General features: G+C 39.2%; 1 protein-coding gene across 7 annotated transcripts in view; it reads right to left on the bottom strand.

Annotated features, from left to right (window-relative positions):
• The window catches only part of CACNA1G (calcium voltage-gated channel subunit alpha1 G), a 248,541-nt gene that overhangs the window by 49,681 nt on the left and 180,213 nt on the right, over positions 1-18,647 (bottom strand). For 6 of the 7 annotated variants that reach the window (XM_087710023.1, XM_087710026.1, XM_087710027.1 and 3 more), the window contains 2 exons: positions 8,734-8,885; positions 1,039-1,148 (listed from right to left, as the gene is read on the bottom strand). In XM_087710023.1, coding sequence (XP_087566149.1) covers positions 1,039-1,148; positions 8,734-8,885 — 262 coding nt within the window. Of the gene's footprint in view, positions 1-1,038; positions 1,149-8,733; positions 8,886-17,222; positions 17,274-18,647 lie in introns of all 7 variants that reach the window. The other variant, XM_087710029.1, reaches the window with a different exon arrangement.

Raw genomic sequence — 18,647 nt, 5'->3', positions numbered from 1 at the left:
CCAATGACTTTGATTGTTCGAAGCTCCTGGGAAGGCTACAAATGGTGATCACATGACTCCTAGATGCTGTAACCATTGTAAATACATGCCAGTTGCCAAGTGGCCAAATTTTGATCAGGGACCAGGGGGACACTGGGATGGTCATAAATGCAAGGATCAGTTGTCACTTTTTCAACGTCGTAACTTCAAACTTTTGTTAGACCAACATTTTTAAGGTTGAGGACTACCTGTAGTAAGAGAGTTACAACTGCTGCAAATGAGATGTGAAGATGTGATGGAACAAAATCCAACAGTAAGACATGAGTTTAGGGACAACTACTGCATTGTATGATTTTACCATAAAGAGTTTAGCAAAACACTTACTTCTTCATAGAGGGAAGCAGAAATTGAGAAAAATGGGCACCCATGTTCTCAGGTACTTCTGTATAATTTAAATTTAATGGGCAGAAATGAAATATCCATATAAGGAGCTGGAAATACTTCTATATATCACAGCTAACTAAGCTAGTTTCAATAGTTTCAATAGGAAATAAACCTGGTATCTTTCTGAGTTTTGTCCATTTACTTTCCTATTTTTATTAAGTGATTAGGCCTTTAACTGCTAATGACTTAATTAAAAAATAGGAAAATAAATCCATTTGCCAAACACGGTAAATAGATAGGTAAAATTGAACTTTCTAATATAGAAACCAAGACTGATTCTAATACAATGAGGATTCACTTTAGAAAGATTTTGAGGTACAATGAAAAAGGCAGAAAATTACTATTGGGTGTTCCTATTTTTCCAAAAGGTTTTCTCTTTTTTTTAATAGTCACAAGAGAAGATATTATTTATATATTTAACTATTTTTTTCTGTTAATTAGCATATTAGCATTAAAAATCACCCAATAACCAATCTTCATCCACATAGTTAGACAACAGAAAGAGTTGCAACTGGAAACATTAGGAATGGCACTTTTTGAAGGGGAAAAGCAAACAAACAAACACACACACACACACACACAACACCTTGCAATGTTATTCTGAATCATTATTACCTATCTTGAAAGAACCGACGAAACCCAAACGCAACAAGCTTGAAAACCGATTCCATGACAAAGATGATTGTGAAAATGTAATTGCAGATCTTCAGAGCTTCCTCAAGGATCTGAAAGAGGAGAGACAAATGGTAGTTTACTGCATATGGTATTGGCAAATTTCATCTTCAGCTGAATCCATTCTATCCTCTGCCTTTATAGGAACTGCTAAATGAAGAGAAGCCTGTCAGTGTAAGCATATTGGAACTCCTGGATAGGGTGAGCTTTTGAAATGCTGCTGTCATTCCAGGTAGAGAGATGATAAGGGCAAAAGTCTAACCCTCGATGCTTTATGGCAGTGATGGTGAACCTTTTCAGAACTTGGTGCCGTGCTCGCTTGTCTGGGTTGCAACCGGGAAGAGGAGCTGCCCAGGGTGCATGCACGTGCCTGAAAATGAACTTCCGGTTTCTGGTGCATTCATGCACGGTGGCCAACTAGTCTTCCAGGTTTCTGGCCGGCATGCACTCTCATGCAGGAAAATGAAAGACCAGCTCTTCCAGTTTCTGGCACTGCTGCATGCATGAAGGCTATCTGATCGTCATGCGCACATGCAGGCCAGAAACCCGAAAGAGGAATGGGCAATGCCCCTTGTGCCAGGCGACACGGCTCCATGTGCCATGAGGAAGTTGACAACAACAACAAGCTCGGGACCTAAATATCATCAAGACTTCCTACATCCATTGGGTTTTGCCCATGCAAAAGAACTGGAAGAATGGACTCCCTTCCCATCCTTTATTTAGGGATCCCAGAGAACAGCCTTCTTGGCAGCATCCCCACTTATCCTCACCTGTGTGCACTCTAAAGACGTGGGAATGCTCCTGAGCAGGCTGCTCTCTGGGATCTCTGCAGGTGACATATTCTTAAATAAAGGATAAGAAAAGAGTCCAAATGGCATCCTTTCCTCTTCCCCCAATTTAGATCAGTTCCTTCTTTGTTAGCCAAGTGTTAGTTTGCAGTGAGGAACTGTTGGGCAGAGAGAAGCCCACTACGACAAGATTTGTCCATGTACGTTTATCCCTTTGGGGCAAAGTGTATTGCAATTGTCAGTTGTTGGTTTGCCCTTTCTTTTGTCATTTTGATGTACTCTTATTAATCGCCTTACTGGAGTGTGTCATATGGTCTGTTTTTGTGGATTAGACTGGCATATAGATCCAAGTATAAGCAAGTAAAGAAACAATTTAGGCTGGGCAAATAACAATTCCCTTTGCCTTAGTTCTCCAAAAGACAGAATCTATTACTAATATATCAGTGCTGCTTTTTATAAAATATTGCTACCAAGAATGTATTGGTGAGGAGAGACTTTTGGGAGATAAAATCCTACTTGTTGAATGAATGAATTTCATGAATATTTAATCCTGACTCCAAATTTAGAGAGATAAGGTAGGTTATTATGGGAATAAAATATCATGCAGTCATTAGAGGGAAAAAATCTGTACAGGAAGTCATTGATTTATGACCATAATTAGGGCCGGAATTTATGTCGCTAAGTGATGTGACTATAAAGTGCAATATCATGTGACAACATAACTGAGCAATGACATTCTTGGCACACCTTGTTGCTCTCGTTAACTGACTTCTATTGATCATTAGCTGAGGACCCAGCCACTCTAGGCATGACACTATTCTAGTCCCAAGCCTTGATAGCATAAGGGACTGCCTCCAATTCAACTTCCCCGCATACCTATCTACCTCCTATCTCTGCTCTTTTGACCATTCTACACCCTGTTTTATGGGGCAGCAAGCCATGCCATAAGGGCTGCTTGCCATGCTGTAGCTCAAAGGTATCTTAGCATGATATGGCTGAAAGACTGTAAGAAATCATTGAGCTGCAGCACAATGGAAGCCTTTCATAGCATTAAACCATCAGGATAACCTGTAGATAAAATATAGAAAAACAAAGCATCATGGAAATAGAGGCAAGAGTCCCAATTCCAGTTTTTAATCTTTGTTGCAGTCATGGTGTTTATTTTAAAGAGAGGATATTTGGAATGGTGGAAGATTTTTGATCAGAGAAAATTCATTGTCAATATATATTGCTAACTGGAAACCCTAGATTTTTTTTACATGAAATAGAAGAAAATGAACATATATTTTTGATGATCAGAAAATAAGGTTATTTAAAATGAGTCATGATGTAACCATAGAACAAGGAATAAACTTATTCTTACAACTGCTGTAAAGAAAGTTGAAAACCTTTCTTTCTTTCTTTCTTTCTTTCTTTCTTTCTTTCTTTCTTTCTTTCTTTCTTTCTTTCTTTATCTTCCCTTCCCTTCCTTTCTTTTCCTTCCTTCCCTCCCTCCCTGTATATGCAGTTCAATTAACATCAAACTTACATGGTTCATTGTATTGGTATGAGACTACTATTATATCTAGATGCCAACATTGGTAACAGAATGAGCTAAACATTTGTGTAAAAAAACATAATGATGGCGGCATCCTTCTGTGTTTTATAATCGTACAAAGCTGGTCATTGATAAGACACAATTAACAATCTACTTTAGCATGAAATATAAGTGTGGATTATAGTACAAGCAACCAGCTGCTTATACAAGATAAACCAGCCAAGATCGCACATCAGTGGTGGGTTTTTGCACCGGCTTGGGAGAACCGGATGGTGAAATTTACCGATCCGGTGAGAGGAGGTTTGACCGGTGGACCTGGAAGTAACTTCCGGAATGCCTGCCCCGGCCCTGTTGCTCGCTTGCTCACCCCCACCCGTCCAGAAGCAGCTCCATCGCTCGCTCCCCCCGCCCGTCCACACTATCCTAGCCCAATTCGGTGTCAAGTCCCATACCTGGGAGTGGAGGTGGTGAACGGAGAAGCATGGAGAGGTCTAGCGGCACAATCTACCAGACAGCAGCTACAAGCTCAGGGGTTTTCTCCTGGATTCCTCTCTGTCCTACATCCTCCGATCTCCCAAAGTTCTTTTCCCAGCACGTGATAGCTTTTTCCTGGATTCCCCTCTGTCTTGCTGCCTCTAATCTCCCAAAGTTCTTTCCCCAGACCTTTCTACTGGATTCCCCTCTCTCCTGCCTCCTCCGATCTACCAAAGTTGTTTCCCCAGCATATGATAGCTTTCTACTGGATTCCCCTCTGTCCTGTCTTCTCCGATCTCCCTTAATCCTCCAGTTGTCTATTTTTGGAAGGTTTTCCCCTCTCTTCCCCCCCTCCTTCAGAGGAGTCCCAACTTTTTTTGCCACATGGCTTGGGGGGGGTGTCATGTGACTGAGTGTGCATGAGTGATGTCAAGTCCATACTGGCCGGGTCACATGACTGCCAAGCCATGCCCACAAAATAGGCCACACCCACAGAATAGGTTATAAAAAAATTTGAAACCCACCATTGTTACACATTTCAATATTTTCTCATCATATTAGACTTTTAAATACTGTTGAGTTTCCATCTCTACTTCACCTTTGTTTACCTATGGCATTTGTTCCTCCTCAAAGTGATAGAAAATAAAAATAACTCCAGTACACAAATTGGCAGCCATTTCCATCTAACTGTCATATGTAAGTGATTTGGAAGCAGTTGTTCTTATAATTTGACTGTACAATTTTAAATGGAAGAGTGCTTCTGCTAATGGAGCAGGGAGTAGCTGCTCAGCCAAAAAGCTGAATCATCACAGTAGGAAGGAAGAGAGCGCCTTAGTTTTCTGTCCTGCTGCAAAGTCAATTGTTGAGACTACAAGAACAGGTTGGACTGTTATTATGTGCAATCATGGAGTTAAGTGAGGTTAAAGATTTCAGGATTCTGAAGGTTAACCATGACAGCAAAACCAACATTTATACTTTTCTTATACTAGTCCAACCATATTCCAGAAACAGTCTTGGATATTATTAATTCCCACCACCACCAAAAACCCTTAGGTCAAAATGGCTTATTCTCTTAGCACAATAGCAATAGCAATAGCAGTAGACTTATATACCGCTTCATAGGCCTTTCAGGCCTCTCTAAGCGGTTTACAGAGAGTCAGCATATTGCCCCCAACAATCTGGGTCCTCATTTTACCCACCTCGGAAGGATGGAAGGCTGAGTCAACCCTGAGCCGGTGAGATTTGAACCGCTGAACTGCTGATCTAGCAGTAGCCTGCAGTGCTGCATTTAACCACTGCGCCACCCTGCCCCTCACAGTACAATCAGACTCTAGCATTTTAGCTTCTACACTCTATTGGCTCTGTCCTTTCTTATGGTAGTCTCCATTTCTGCCTCCAAGAATAGGAGATCTGCAGTTTGTACTATTGCATGTGTGTGTGTGTGTGTGTGTGTGTAGGTAGGTAGGGTGTACACAAATCCACACCTATACCCACCACACTCACACACATGGTTCCAGGGTTCCTGTGATATCTTATTTGCATTTCTGCTTCAAAGCCAAACTTAAACTAAGTTCTGGCTGGATTTCCAAAATTTTAAAATGGCAGAACAATTTTGACATTTGACAGGCTGAGCCCCTTAGGGTAGAGGATTGGTTTCCCCAACCTCCTTCCAACCTCCCAACCTCCCCCTTTCCCCATTTTTTCATCCCACTAGTTGGCAAGCTGTCCTCATATTAAGTTTTGGGGTTGGGCTGTCAGATATATTATGGTGTTTTTTGTTTTTGTTTCATCCCAAAAGCACAAGTGTGGCAATGCAAAGGCAGAGGGCAAGCCACTTTTGGTAATTTCTCAGCTAGTTGGAAGGGGTGGATGGGTTGCTGCCTGGCGTTGCTAACAAATATGGTAAAGATTCTTGTGACCTAAGATCTGAGGGTCTGATGTGAAACTGGGTGAATGAAATGTGTTGGTGCAAAAGTGTCAAGTGGTATCATGAGTGTTTCAAGTGTGGTTGTTTTTAACACATCTTATTCCATTTAATCCCAATGGTGTATTTGTGTGATCAGATGCATTACATTTATAGTGGATTTTGAACCGAGTTGTGTATGATGGAAAGGTCAAAATCTCTGAAAAACTGGCTTCTTCCAGTTTTCTGGTGAAGGATTCATTATCAGACTAATTCCGATAGCCTGAATTGAGAAGAGAAGAGGTTGAGGCTTGTTGTGGCCATTTTCTATATTCTAAAATTGGAAATGCTTTTCACATATAGACAGCCATAAATTAAATGCAAGAGGATAAAAATTTGCCAGTGTTAGTCATCATCAGACAAAAATAGATTTTGCAATAGTGAAAATATACTTTATGTATTTCAGAGTTTGCCTGCTTCTTGATGTTGTCTGTCCTTGGTTTTTTTTTTCTTGCAGGCATTTCATTAACATGTTACCTGGTCTGATAATCTCTAAGAAGAAAAATAAGCTTAGAGAGCCCTAAACCCCCACAGAACTAAGTAGATTAACACATATTTTGCCTTAAATTTCACTATCAACAAAAACTTCAAAAGAATTGGACGCACCCTTCTGTATGTAGGTCTCCATAATGACACAGCATTCAGACATGTAAGTGCTAAAGCTACTAGACACCATGTAATTAAGAAGCAGAAAACTGGCTTTACTTGATGAGTGCCTTGAGAGGAAACAGCATCCTGAATAGGTACAAAATAACCAAATGTACTGCTTCCTTGGGAAACATTTGTCTCAAGCACTACGTTTGGCACAACCAATGTTCAGTATCTTGACTGCTTCTATCTTAGCAGCAATTAAAATCAAAGGAATAAATTTTGTGATTCAGCAAAGGAGCCAGTTATACAGGACCTGGCCTCCACCCTGGTCACTGGAGCTGTGATAGCCATCTGGTTGGACGATCTGGATTCCTGTTCCAAAAAAGGAAGTGTATGCAGTGACCTAAACAGCACTTTCCAACTCCCATAAGCTTACATAAGGAGACCTATAGAATTTCCCACTGAGATTTATCTATCAAGGAGATTTGAGATGTAAACCCAAGAAGGCTTATTACCTGAGTTTTTAATCTTCATTTAATTTTTCAGCATATTTATTCACTCATTTTTTTAAAAAAAATAAGATTATTTAGATACCTGAAAACCTGCCTGAGCTGTTAATGGAAAGAAGGCTGTTAGTACCGAAAAGCTTTGGGACTCAAAGAAATTACACAGAATGTTCAACTTTCAGGATTATTTTATACATAATGAAAGCCCTTTCATGGAAAGCAACTCTTGCAGCTACTGCAACTCATTCTTTCATTTAGTTTGCAATATATGAAACATATTGAACAGTGACATGCAGTCAGGGGAGGCAGGGCCTCACCACTGTCATCATGAAAAGAAAAATTAAAAGGAAAAAGGCTGAGGTAGTTGCTGCCAGAGTCACAGTGGATGACTCTGCTTAGTGCTTAACTGTTTTAAAAAGCCTCTAAAAAAAGTGCCCTCTGCAGGAGGAGGCGAGAGAACCATGCCCCCCCCCCCTCTATTCTTTTCCTCAGTTCCCACGCCCCAGCGGGTCCGCACAAGTTCCTTGCCTAGTTAAGCGCACCTTGGATCCCAGCCCCGGGGCACCTTTCCATGGTTGGAGAGCTCCTGCTCTCCCCGCAAAAGGCAGCCTCTCTATTCCCTTTGCCCGCTGTCAGTTAAGAACAAAGCCCACGGTGGGGAAGCTGCTTGTTTGTCTGTCTGGGATTCTTTGGTGTGTGTGTGTGTGTGTGTGTGTGTGTGTGTGTGTGTGTATGGCGGACATACCACCGGGAGTGGCCAAAAGCCTCTTTCTTGACAGCGGCCAAAAGCCGCTTTCTTTCTTTTTGCCTTACCAGCCATAAACCTCACCGCACGTCACTGATATTGAATGTCCCCAACCCAGAGAAACCATGCTCCATAGATGTTTCCCTGACTCCATAGGAATGCAGTTTATTTGATCTTCATGGATTTGGCTATGAATTGATGTCATCTGCAAATATTGTATGAAGCAACTCTTGGGAAAAATACCAAAATATATTTAAAAGGTAAGGTGTGTGTGTGTGTGTTCCAAGTAACACCCCAAACAGAAGAAGACTCTGAGGCTTGAAGTTCCTCAAAGTTCCATTTTATTAGAGATGTCATATTGCCACATCTGGGAAAACCAGAATCTGATTGCTTTCAGGTTTTCCCCACCCAAGTGAAAGTCCAAGCCCCTGCCCCAGCACCCACATGCCCCTCACATGGCCCAATCAGGCCCTGTCCCAACTGGAGATGTCTCCCACTCATACCTCTCCAGGTGTAGGGCTAGATCTCCTTGTCTCTCTGAGAAAGGAATTTTATTATGACTATATACTGTATCTCCCATACTCCCATACTCCATATAATCCCCCTTCTCATTTTCCCACAGTACTTAATGTGGCAGACTGGAAGGCCCAATGCAAAAGATGGCTTCCAGGCCTGACAGTGTGTGTGTGTGTTTGTGTGTGTGTGTGTGTGTGTGTGTGTGTGTGTGTGTGTGTGTGTGAGAGAGAGAGAGAGAGAGAGAGAGAGAGAGAGAGAGAGAGAGAGAGAGAGATGGGGGGGAGGGAGGGAGTCAATTATATTTGACTAAAATTCCATGGACAGTATGTACTTAAATAAGAACTAAAGAACTGAGGGTCTGATTCCCCACTGCCATCCAAGGGAAGAAAGTAAAGATCTCTCCATCAACTTAGTGTGGTAGTGAATTCACTGCCAATTTTAATTAACAGAGATGCAATTTTAATTCCTTCTTGTAATGATGCTAATATCCACCATTGATCAATACTCTTCTATCCTACCTTGGGCTGGTGGTAATGCTCCATAGCCATGGTGATGACATTGAGGCCAATCACACCTGTGATGAATAAATCCAGGTAATGGGTGGTGCACATTTGGTGAATCAGAAGTCGGAAGCGAGAATAATCAGAGTAGTACGGTTTACACTGTGCTTCTGAAAAGGAAAAAAAAGTAAAGCAGTTCAGAAAACAATCTCTTTTTCTCAAGACCAGGTTCAGCACTGGCTTTCAGATTCATTCAGGTAGGTCCCCCCCGCCCCCCTGCACAGGAGTGGGCTAGGGCAAATGTGTTACAAACTACTGTAATTAATGCACAGCAAGGCAGTACATTCATATACCTGTCTGAGCAATTCCAATAACACATGCACAACAGCCAGGCTTCTGTGACTAGCTATAAGGTGAGTGTAGAATAGATTCATTTTGGGTTTCAAAATAATTTTAGAAAAAGATTACATTTTCTTTTTAATTGCTGTAGAAGAAAAAAGAACTACCAGACTTGGAAGCCTGTGACCTATCTATTATACATAATGACAGCAGCTTGACATATACTAGCATGCAATATTGAAAACCGTAAAAATCTTAGGAAAACTCTTGGGATCAGAGTTTGGGGCAATTTGGAGACAAAGCCTCTTGACAATAGTAGAGGACGGTAATCGTGCATGTAGAGTTCATTCATGACATATTTGGGGTAGAAATGCTGTGACGGAATGCTTGCATATCTGTGACATTCGTTTTCTGTTCTACAATGTCCAGATAACATGGAACCTTGTGTATGTCAAACTTGTGCTTTACAGTATAGCCAGTGAACAGATAAAAGGATACTGTGTGGGGTAGCATTTTGCAGTAAAATACTGAAACTTAAAAGGGATAAGGAGATACACATTTGTAAAATATCTGGGGGAAAAACACCTCACAGAGCATTTCAAAGTACATGTTTAAGGAGTAGAGGAAAAAAAGTGGAAACACCTTGTTCACGATTTCAGGAAAAGAGTTTATGAAAAAAAAGAGTGTATGGATGCTCAGAATTAAATGATCTTCCATTTAAGTGTGATTGCTAAAATGCAGCCGTTCCGGTTAATCTCTTGGTGTTTGGCTGCATCAGGAATGACACTTTCTCTTTAGACCCTGAATGTTCCAGCAGATAAACTCATTATACATCTAATCTCTAATGAGGAAATGTCAAGTCTATAATTCGGGGCAATTTTCAAAGAGGCATTATAATGCAACATTAAATGAAAAGGACTGCTTTGAAGATGTCAGAGATAACATTATTCCTGCGATTAAACGATCAACTGGTTATGAACGTGACTGAGCCAAGGGAATTAAATGGTATGGTATTTAGCAACACTGAGCAAATATTAAAATTCATTTGCAGGGTGGGGGAAGTATGGCTCTTTTTGACGATAAAGAAAAGCTAAATTTAGGAGTTAGCAGTTTTGTATGTAGAGGTCATCTAGCTTTCTCCTAGGTACTGAAATGTTGATGTTCTGATTCCATCTCAGGGACTGATGGGACTCAGTGGTCCTTTTGCATGGTAGAGGCATGGTTTTGTTTCTGCCTGCAAACCTCAAGTAAATCACAGCTCCACATATAAATCACAGCTCCACCCCTCCACATAAATAAATGATTTGTGTTATCTTTCCTCCTTATTTGATAGGAAAGATGTGCGTGATATTTGTGAAGTTGTCAGGAATCATCACATTATGTCAGGAATGATAGCACAAATATTTTCCCCTGAGTAAAATGATTGTTTAGATACGTAAGGGGTTGAGCATAGGGTTATTTTTGCAGGCGGGGATGACACTGCATATCTCTTACTTGCTGAAGAGAAAAAAATATCTTCTCAAGACTCTACTTTTTTGGAACTGACGACAAGAAGAAAAGTGTTGTACTGTACTCTGTGAGTTTTCTTCAAGGGGCCCTAAATATTTGCACCAGTTTTCCAAAATAAGACACAGCAGAGACAACTTGCTGCTAGTCAATATGCTGTCTGATCCTGAGTGCCATGTTATAATAAGGAAATTGAGACATCTTAAGATAAATTTGAATGTTCAATACATTTCTAAAAAGAACAACAAAAATCTAGACAGGTTGGTAGCTGGCTAAATCACAACTTTTATAAGAACTGTAACATTCTGCATAAATATCCATAAAAACAGAGATATCTCAATGGCATTATGCAAAACTCTGAAGAGGAAATTAACTAAAATGTCTGAATAAAATTAAGTTATGAACTGGGGCCCTGGCTATGAACCAAGTTATAATTTCAAAGAGAAGCCCTATTCTAATTTGCTGATCTCTTATTGTTCAATGCTTATCCATAATTCACAGTCAGGCAGGGAAAAATGTCACAATTTCTGTCTTTTCTTTGGGACAATTTATTTATGAATAATTGCACTGGCATCCAAGGGTTCAGCAATGACTGGCAGATTAATTCCAAACAATAACAAAAGAGGCTGTTAATATATAGCAGGGATTTTATACTGAGATTGCAAATGTTACCTGCATAGCAACAAAGCATGTGGTAGCATAATCTTATAAGCAGGGTTGCTCATTTCCCATTCCTTATGCTGTGGGTCAAGACAGACATTGTATTTAAATAAAAGCACGGGGCGGTTATTCACCTGCAGTGTGAATTCAGCTTCACAGGTTACACAACACACACATACACACACACACACACACACATTATATTTGTGCTGATAAATAAATAAAGGGAGACTAGTATAGATTTATTTCAAGCTATTTAGCTCTCATCAGCTAGCCATACCCTTATTGGGATTAGAACCTGTGCTGTATTTTACTGTATCCCAGTAAGGGTATGGCTAGTTGATGAGATCTAAATAGCTTGAAATAGATCTATACTAGTCTCCCTTTATTTATTTATCAGCACAAATACAACACAAATGTAACAAAGGCAACAGTAAAAATATTGGGTTTCTGTCTGGATGGTCTCTTGTGACAAGCTGATAGACAGAGAATGGAAGCAGTGAGCTTCCTCCCATATTTGGGCATACCAGGGGTTGTGACATTAAATACATACATGTATGTATGTATGTATGTATGTATGTATGTATGTATGTATGTATGTATATAATATTAAATGCTGAATTCCAGATCACTATCAGCCTTGTCTCTCTCATATGTCTCCTGAGGTGACAAGTTTGCTGAGTATTCTTTTATTTCTCTTTTTCACCCCAAAATGACACGTCTCTTTTAATCTGTTTTTCCATTCACTCTTTTTGCATTTAAAAAAAAGGAAAATGTTTAGAAACACTTGCAAAACAGTTCTGAACAATGTAGATGGACGTATATCAATGATAGCTTAGGCACTGGCAATTGAGACTGATCCTGCCAGCTTTGGGCTTTTCCTTTGATACCCAAGGAAGATTGGGGTATCAATTCTCCAGATTTGGAGGAAAATGTACTTTTAAATGATAAAAAAACCCTCCTGCATATTCCAACAGCCCCCTTTTCCTCCAGCACTTTGTTTAGTCTGTCTTCACCGTGCATTTGTAACTAATATCCTACCCTGTGATTCAAGGGCATTTACTATTATCTCTTTTTTGAAAGGTACAATTAAAATTATTTTGATAAATTTGTAATGCTGTAGCTTATTAAGGCTTCTGCATCTGCCAATAATGTTATTAATATGGGATTTAGTCATCCCTGCTTCTAAATCTTGCTAACCATTAGCTTTGTCATATTTCGCATTCCAATCATGCATATTAGTAGAAATTATACCTTTTACCTTGCAAAGAACCACACATAGTAACACTATGCTTCTTGTGAGTTTTAAATTAACAGCTTCTGATTTTAGGTGGGCAGGGAACCTTACTTCCAAATACCAATATTAGTTCTTTTTAGGAGATATAAAGAAGCCAGATTTATGTTATTTGTAAATATTGGTACTTAGACACCATTTAGATACCTTAAATCCATGCCCCCCCCCTTTTGAAACAGCATTGTTTATACCAGTACATATATATCTTGGGAAATACAGACACCTGTTCAAATGATGAATCACACCAAATAATACAATATCACAAATACTGCTACAATACATTGGGATTAGGGATGACAGGATGCTGCAATTAGTCTGGAAGATTCTAGAAAAATTGAGATAGCATCCTGTCACTGAGAAACCAGTGGGATACGTGTGTGTTTATATGTGTGTGGGTAAAGAAGAGAAAAGGGAGGGAGGAAGATAAAATGATTGAGTAAGAACATGCATCAACTAGGAGATATCCGCCAAAAAGCCCACAGTAAACACCAGATATTGGCACATGATCAAAACAGGTTTTAAATCAAGCTGCTATATTATGGTCCAGAGGAAAGGGAGTGGACATGCATTGATTTAAACCCATCCTGATTCCCTCAAAAAGTAGAATCAGAACAAAGTTGATTTTTCTATAAATAGCAAAGTATCTGCCCTGTAATCATTTACCTGCAGTTGGTTTTCAGATATCTATTCATCTTCCTAGCAGGTAATTTATCCATTCAATTCATGTGGACAACTATATGTCAATTCCCACCCCACCCCAATGTTCATTATTTTTATTTAATGTTCACACTGGAGAGAATTTTTAAAATGTGATTGTATTATCAATGATATATGTCCGTGCTACTACTACCGTAGCCTCCTTGTGACTGGAATATTTATGAATTAAACAAATTTATATGGCCATCCAACTCACACATAGCACCAGTGGGAAAGTATTCTTTTATTCATTATATAGCCTGAAGCCAGGAAAATTTACTCTTCCCTCTTTTCTTCCCCACAAATTTTCTAGAATGATGCTGTGAAGAGATCTGGTCTGGCAGCTGTAACCAGCTGTCTAATAGCATTGGCATTTATGTATCATTTTGAATGGCACCTGAAGTGGCTGGTTGCTTAATGTTTCACAGGCAGGGAGTTGAATGCTCCCTCAAGCTTTCATAGAACAGAGGAGAGGTCACAGGGAAGCAATATCACTAAGCAGCTGGATTTACAAACTGTCCAGGGAATATTAAGTGGAAGGTGAGGTGCATGGAAGGAATGTTGACATTTAAACAAGTAGATTTATTAGTCGTTTTAGTAAATGACATTAAAAAAAAAGCAAAGTGGAAAATGGTTAAATTATTCCCATTGAGATTTTTAGTTATAAGAGGCAGCATCTTCCAAAAAATGAAATATCCACTCCAACCAGCAATCAACACAGAGATTATGCAAATATAAGACATACTTTCCCACATGGTACAACTTGTAAAATGCAAAAGCAAAAATAGCCAACCTGCATTTTCACATACAAATTACTCATTTGAGTATGGAAAGCTTGCACGAGGGGATGTAGCATTCCTTGTTCCCTTGCACACACACACACACGTTTAGATGCTGTCTGTTCACAGTAATAAACACTGCAGATTACGTATGATAACACTAATACTAGCAAAGAAAACACCAAGTACCGCTTTGAAAACAATACATACAAAAGCCAAGAATTATGAGATTATTTCTGAGCCTGCCATGAAGAATGGCCCTGTTTGAACCCAACACATTCAAAACATAATGAAATATATACCTAAACATAACAATGATTATTTAACCACACTGAAACTGCACATCTATGAAATGTTCTCCCAATATCTGTCCAAAAGGAGACCCAAGATTAGCCTCCCAGTCCATACAGAGAATATAGGTACACAAATACACTGGAATGAAATATAGGAAATGGTAACGTTATGAAGATTTAAGATTCATTAAAACAAGTTGGGTCAATTTTAATTAAGTCAAAATATATGGATAAACTTCTTCTTGATTATTCTTTTCATTGTTTTTTTAAAAAAACACAATCCTAGGTGTTCTCTGAGAGCTGCATTTCAGATGAACTTGGCACGTCAGGTACAGTGATATAGGACATTCTCCTTGAAGTGGCACTGTGCCCATTTAGCTGCCAGCACCATCAAGTAATTGACCAACTTGAAAAAGGTTCCCTGCTAATTGGTTCTAGGCTGCTCAGCTCATTTGTCAAATTCATGTCATAAATCTTGTCTTTCCAAAAGTGTAAATCCTGAGCATGTTTTCTTCTCATTTAGAGCCGAGAAGATGTTCAGCTAGGATAAAGAAGGCCTTGCCATATTTATTTTATTGTTATGTGTGTCTGAGCTGTTATTTGCTTTGCTGTTGTTTGTTTATTTGTTATTGTTTTAATTGTTTTAAATTGCTTATTAGATGTTGTAAGCCACCCAAATTCTTTTGGAGTGGGAGGCTGTAATACGTACATCAAAATAATAAATTAGTACTCAGGGCTGTCCTTCTTTGTCCAGATTACTTCATAAGACTAACACTCACTATGTCAACTGGCTTCTAAGATAAGGCGTCAAAAATGGATCAGGAAGATAAATTCTTTCCTATGTTCTGCTCAAGGCAGGAGAATGCTCAAGCTAGTAAATTTCAATAGTGCCACTGACTACTTCCCAATTTTCTTCCTTGATACTCAACTGCATTAATATCTATTTCTGCCACAACTTTTAATGTAACCAAAGCAGCTGTTAAGGTCAACTCCACAGCAGAGCATGTGGTTGCTGGTTTCTGCACTTGTAAAATCCTCCTGAGAAATTTGGGGATTGGCTTTATTTTTAGGGGGAGGGAAATTGTATCTTTCCATCAGCACCAAATTCTGATTTGAGAATTTTTTAAAAAACAAAAATTGCAAGAAATAGTTAGTAAATTTATATGGAGTGGGGGAAAAACATCTTAAATTAAAAAAATTACAAGATTCAAAAAATAGAGGCATTCTTTCTCTTCTAAATTTCAAACTATATTACAGAGCAAGCTGTTTTGTCATGATTAAGAGATGGGCTTTGGCTTTAGGAGTTGGTGCCCAGGAAGATTTAACAGAACTTACTTTCTAAAGTGTGGTGATTGCAACCACTCCACTGTCACCCTCCTTCCATTGATATCCAATGGGATCATTTTACATTCTCCTTGTCTGAATTCCTTCTCCAAATGTGTTGGGTAGAAGACAGTTGGGGCTAGAAAGCAGGGTAGGGCTCCTGTTGCTCCCTCCCTCCATTGCCAGATGGAAGAAATTTACCCCATAATAAGTATGGCCACTCCAGTTAGCATCCCTGTTTACACATCCAGACTGTAGTCTGACCACCCATTTTTATTTCAGTACATGGATTGGAACTGAGAAATTAGTCAGCAAACAGTCTATGGATCCTTTCTCTATATAAGATGTCACATTATGAAATAAGACTGTGTAGATTTTTATTATAACTATGAAACATGTGGCTTTGGTAATACCATCCAGCTTCCGCTTTTTCCCATGCCTTACACATATTTCATGTACAGATACGATCCTTGCAGCCTCAGAGATATTGGAGAGGGTTGATGGTTGCAAGGTAAATCAAATTTACCCTAAGCTAATTTGAATATAAGGTATACGAGGTATATATATAAAAGCCGCAGTGGTGCAATGGTTAGGGTGCAGTACTGCAGGCTACTTCTGCTGATCACCGCCTGCCAGCAGTTTGGCAGATCGAATCTCACCAGGCTCAAGGTTGACTCAGCTTTTCATCCTTCCGAGGTGGGTAAAATGATGACCCAGATTGTTGGGGGCAATAAACTGGCTCTAAACTCCCTTAGAGAGGGCTATGAAGTGGTATATAAGTCTAGTGCTAGTGCTATACCCAAGATATCTATAGGAAAAAGGCAATTAGGTCTGATATAATTAGAAGTAGTGTGATAACATTAACCCCTTCCATGCTGGATTTATTCTATTGCTTTGCTAGAAGAATTTAAGCAAATATAAACTGCCTTCTTCTAATGTGGAAGAACAGTGGGTTCAGAAATGCAAAAAAGGGGTTTCCAGTGTTAGCCTGGTGACCACCTTTCTTATGAACAATGGGATTATCTTCTAGATTCTTTAGGAGAAGGAATCATTTAAATTTCCTTAAATTTTGGCAAGAGGGGGAGATGAGAACTGTGTTTCTTTTTCTTTCTCTGCTTCTCTCCAAAGTCCAACAGGAAAAAAAAAGGAACATGCAGAGAACCTGGAGGAAAATCATAGATACTGCAAGCTATAAATAATTATTTAGGAGAGGCAGAGCCTGTCAGATCCATAATTTTTGTATAAAGGGCCAAAGCTGTTTAAAGGTAGAACATTACAAGGCTGAGTGGCGCATATAGAATAGCTCTAAAGTAGATGACCCAGGCATCATCCAAAAATGGATTCTGAAAGCAGCAAAAGAGCATGATGTTTACAATGAGAAATAAAATTATCTGAAAACCAAGACAACATATAAATATCCCGAATTAATTGTGTCAGTGATAGGTGAAGCCTGCAGATGTTTACACCAAAACAAAGCATGCAGAGTAGAGAGTGAGCAAAGAAAGACCTTACACTACACACAGTCTAGCGAGATGGCTCAAAGAACCCATGGCCAGCCGTTAAGTCACACAGCATGAAAAGTCACGTGAGACAAAGACGGCAAGGACATCCCAGTACCTGGCACTGCACTGGCTGAGCTGTCCATTATTACATCATCCAGCATTAGATCTAGAAGAACGAAAGGTCATTAGATCACCTGAGAGGACAGGAGGCAAACCCTTCATCCCACTTTCAGCGTTCACCACTATTATGGCAAAGCAAACCAAGACCCCAATGGCTAAGGCACTTCCTATGAGATGAGATATCTAACAGAGTTTAGAAGGAAGCATTGTGCAAATGCTGGAACACATTTCTACCCCAAGGAAACAGCAAGAGATTTTTTTGGTTCAATGACCCACCAGAGCTTATAAACTAAACATATTATGGACTATCCTTTATATGGTGCCTCATTCAGTCTGTGCCAACTCTTCTGGAAGATGCCCACCTCAGGAGATCTATACTAGATAGTCAGGATGCAACCTTCTCTTTCTCCATTCCTGCCCCCACATCACTGCAACCTCATCACTGCTGATTCCTTGCTACTCAGATTAAAATCTTCAAGATTGCTTTTGTCGGTGTGTATGAATTAATCATATTAATTCTGTTAGATATTAAGGATAAAAATAGGGCTTTAGAAATTATTTAGAGTAATGCAACTTGAAGATTTTTCTTTTATTTTCTGAAGCAGATATTCTCTCTTTCTATCAGTTGGGAGAATGCAAATTTTTATCCAGTCCTGAATCTACATCCAAATTACTGGAAAATTATACATCAGAATACATAATTTTTCCAAATAGTGAAGTACTTTACAAATCAAGAGAGAGAGAAAGCAAGAGAGATCTGTGCAAAAAATCATATATTAGGAAAAGGTGTGCACCTAAAACCATTATATTAAAGATCATTATTTCCAAATATTTTGTACATTAAGATATGTACAAAAATGCATGTGAAACTTTTACATATGCAAATTTTATGTACCATTCATTGCAAACAAATTCAGAAAAGAGACCAGATAAAGTTATGGATGGAAAAATAGGATTATGAACATAAACAAACATGATAATTTGTCTACTCTGAGTGATACTTGGGGATGGTATATCTTTTTAATTGGGTGTTCATATGAGGTGCTCTCATTCCAGTAATACAAGCCGTGAAAACACAGAATACCTTTATCTTTGTATGATTTCTGCATTATGAGCCTTGGAATTAATAATACGTGGCATAGGACAAAAATAATTTTCTCCGCTGTGAGATAATGGTTAGCAACTACTGTTAGGGGAAAAAAACTTTCACAACCTAATATAATTTTTTAGGAATCTGTAAATCAGAGAAGAAGAGGTTTACATAAATAGGAGCAGCATTTTATTTGGTAGTGATCATATGGAAGTTCCCTACAGAGTTACTGGCTACATTCCCAAAAGACATTACATTAGGGTAAATCATGTGTGGCCAAGTTTTCTTCTGGCATCCCTCAGAGCCTTCTCCAACCAAGACTGCTGAAAA

Source organism: Thamnophis sirtalis, unplaced genomic scaffold (assembly GCF_051295495.1).
Source record: "Thamnophis sirtalis isolate CommonGarterSnake01/CBP01778 unplaced genomic scaffold, rThaSir2_p1.2 scaffold_3, whole genome shotgun sequence".
Classification (NCBI taxonomy): domain Eukaryota; kingdom Metazoa; phylum Chordata; class Lepidosauria; order Squamata; family Natricidae; genus Thamnophis; species Thamnophis sirtalis.
Note: the sequence above shows the minus strand (reverse complement) of the source record. Positions and strands in the feature narration are given on the sequence as shown.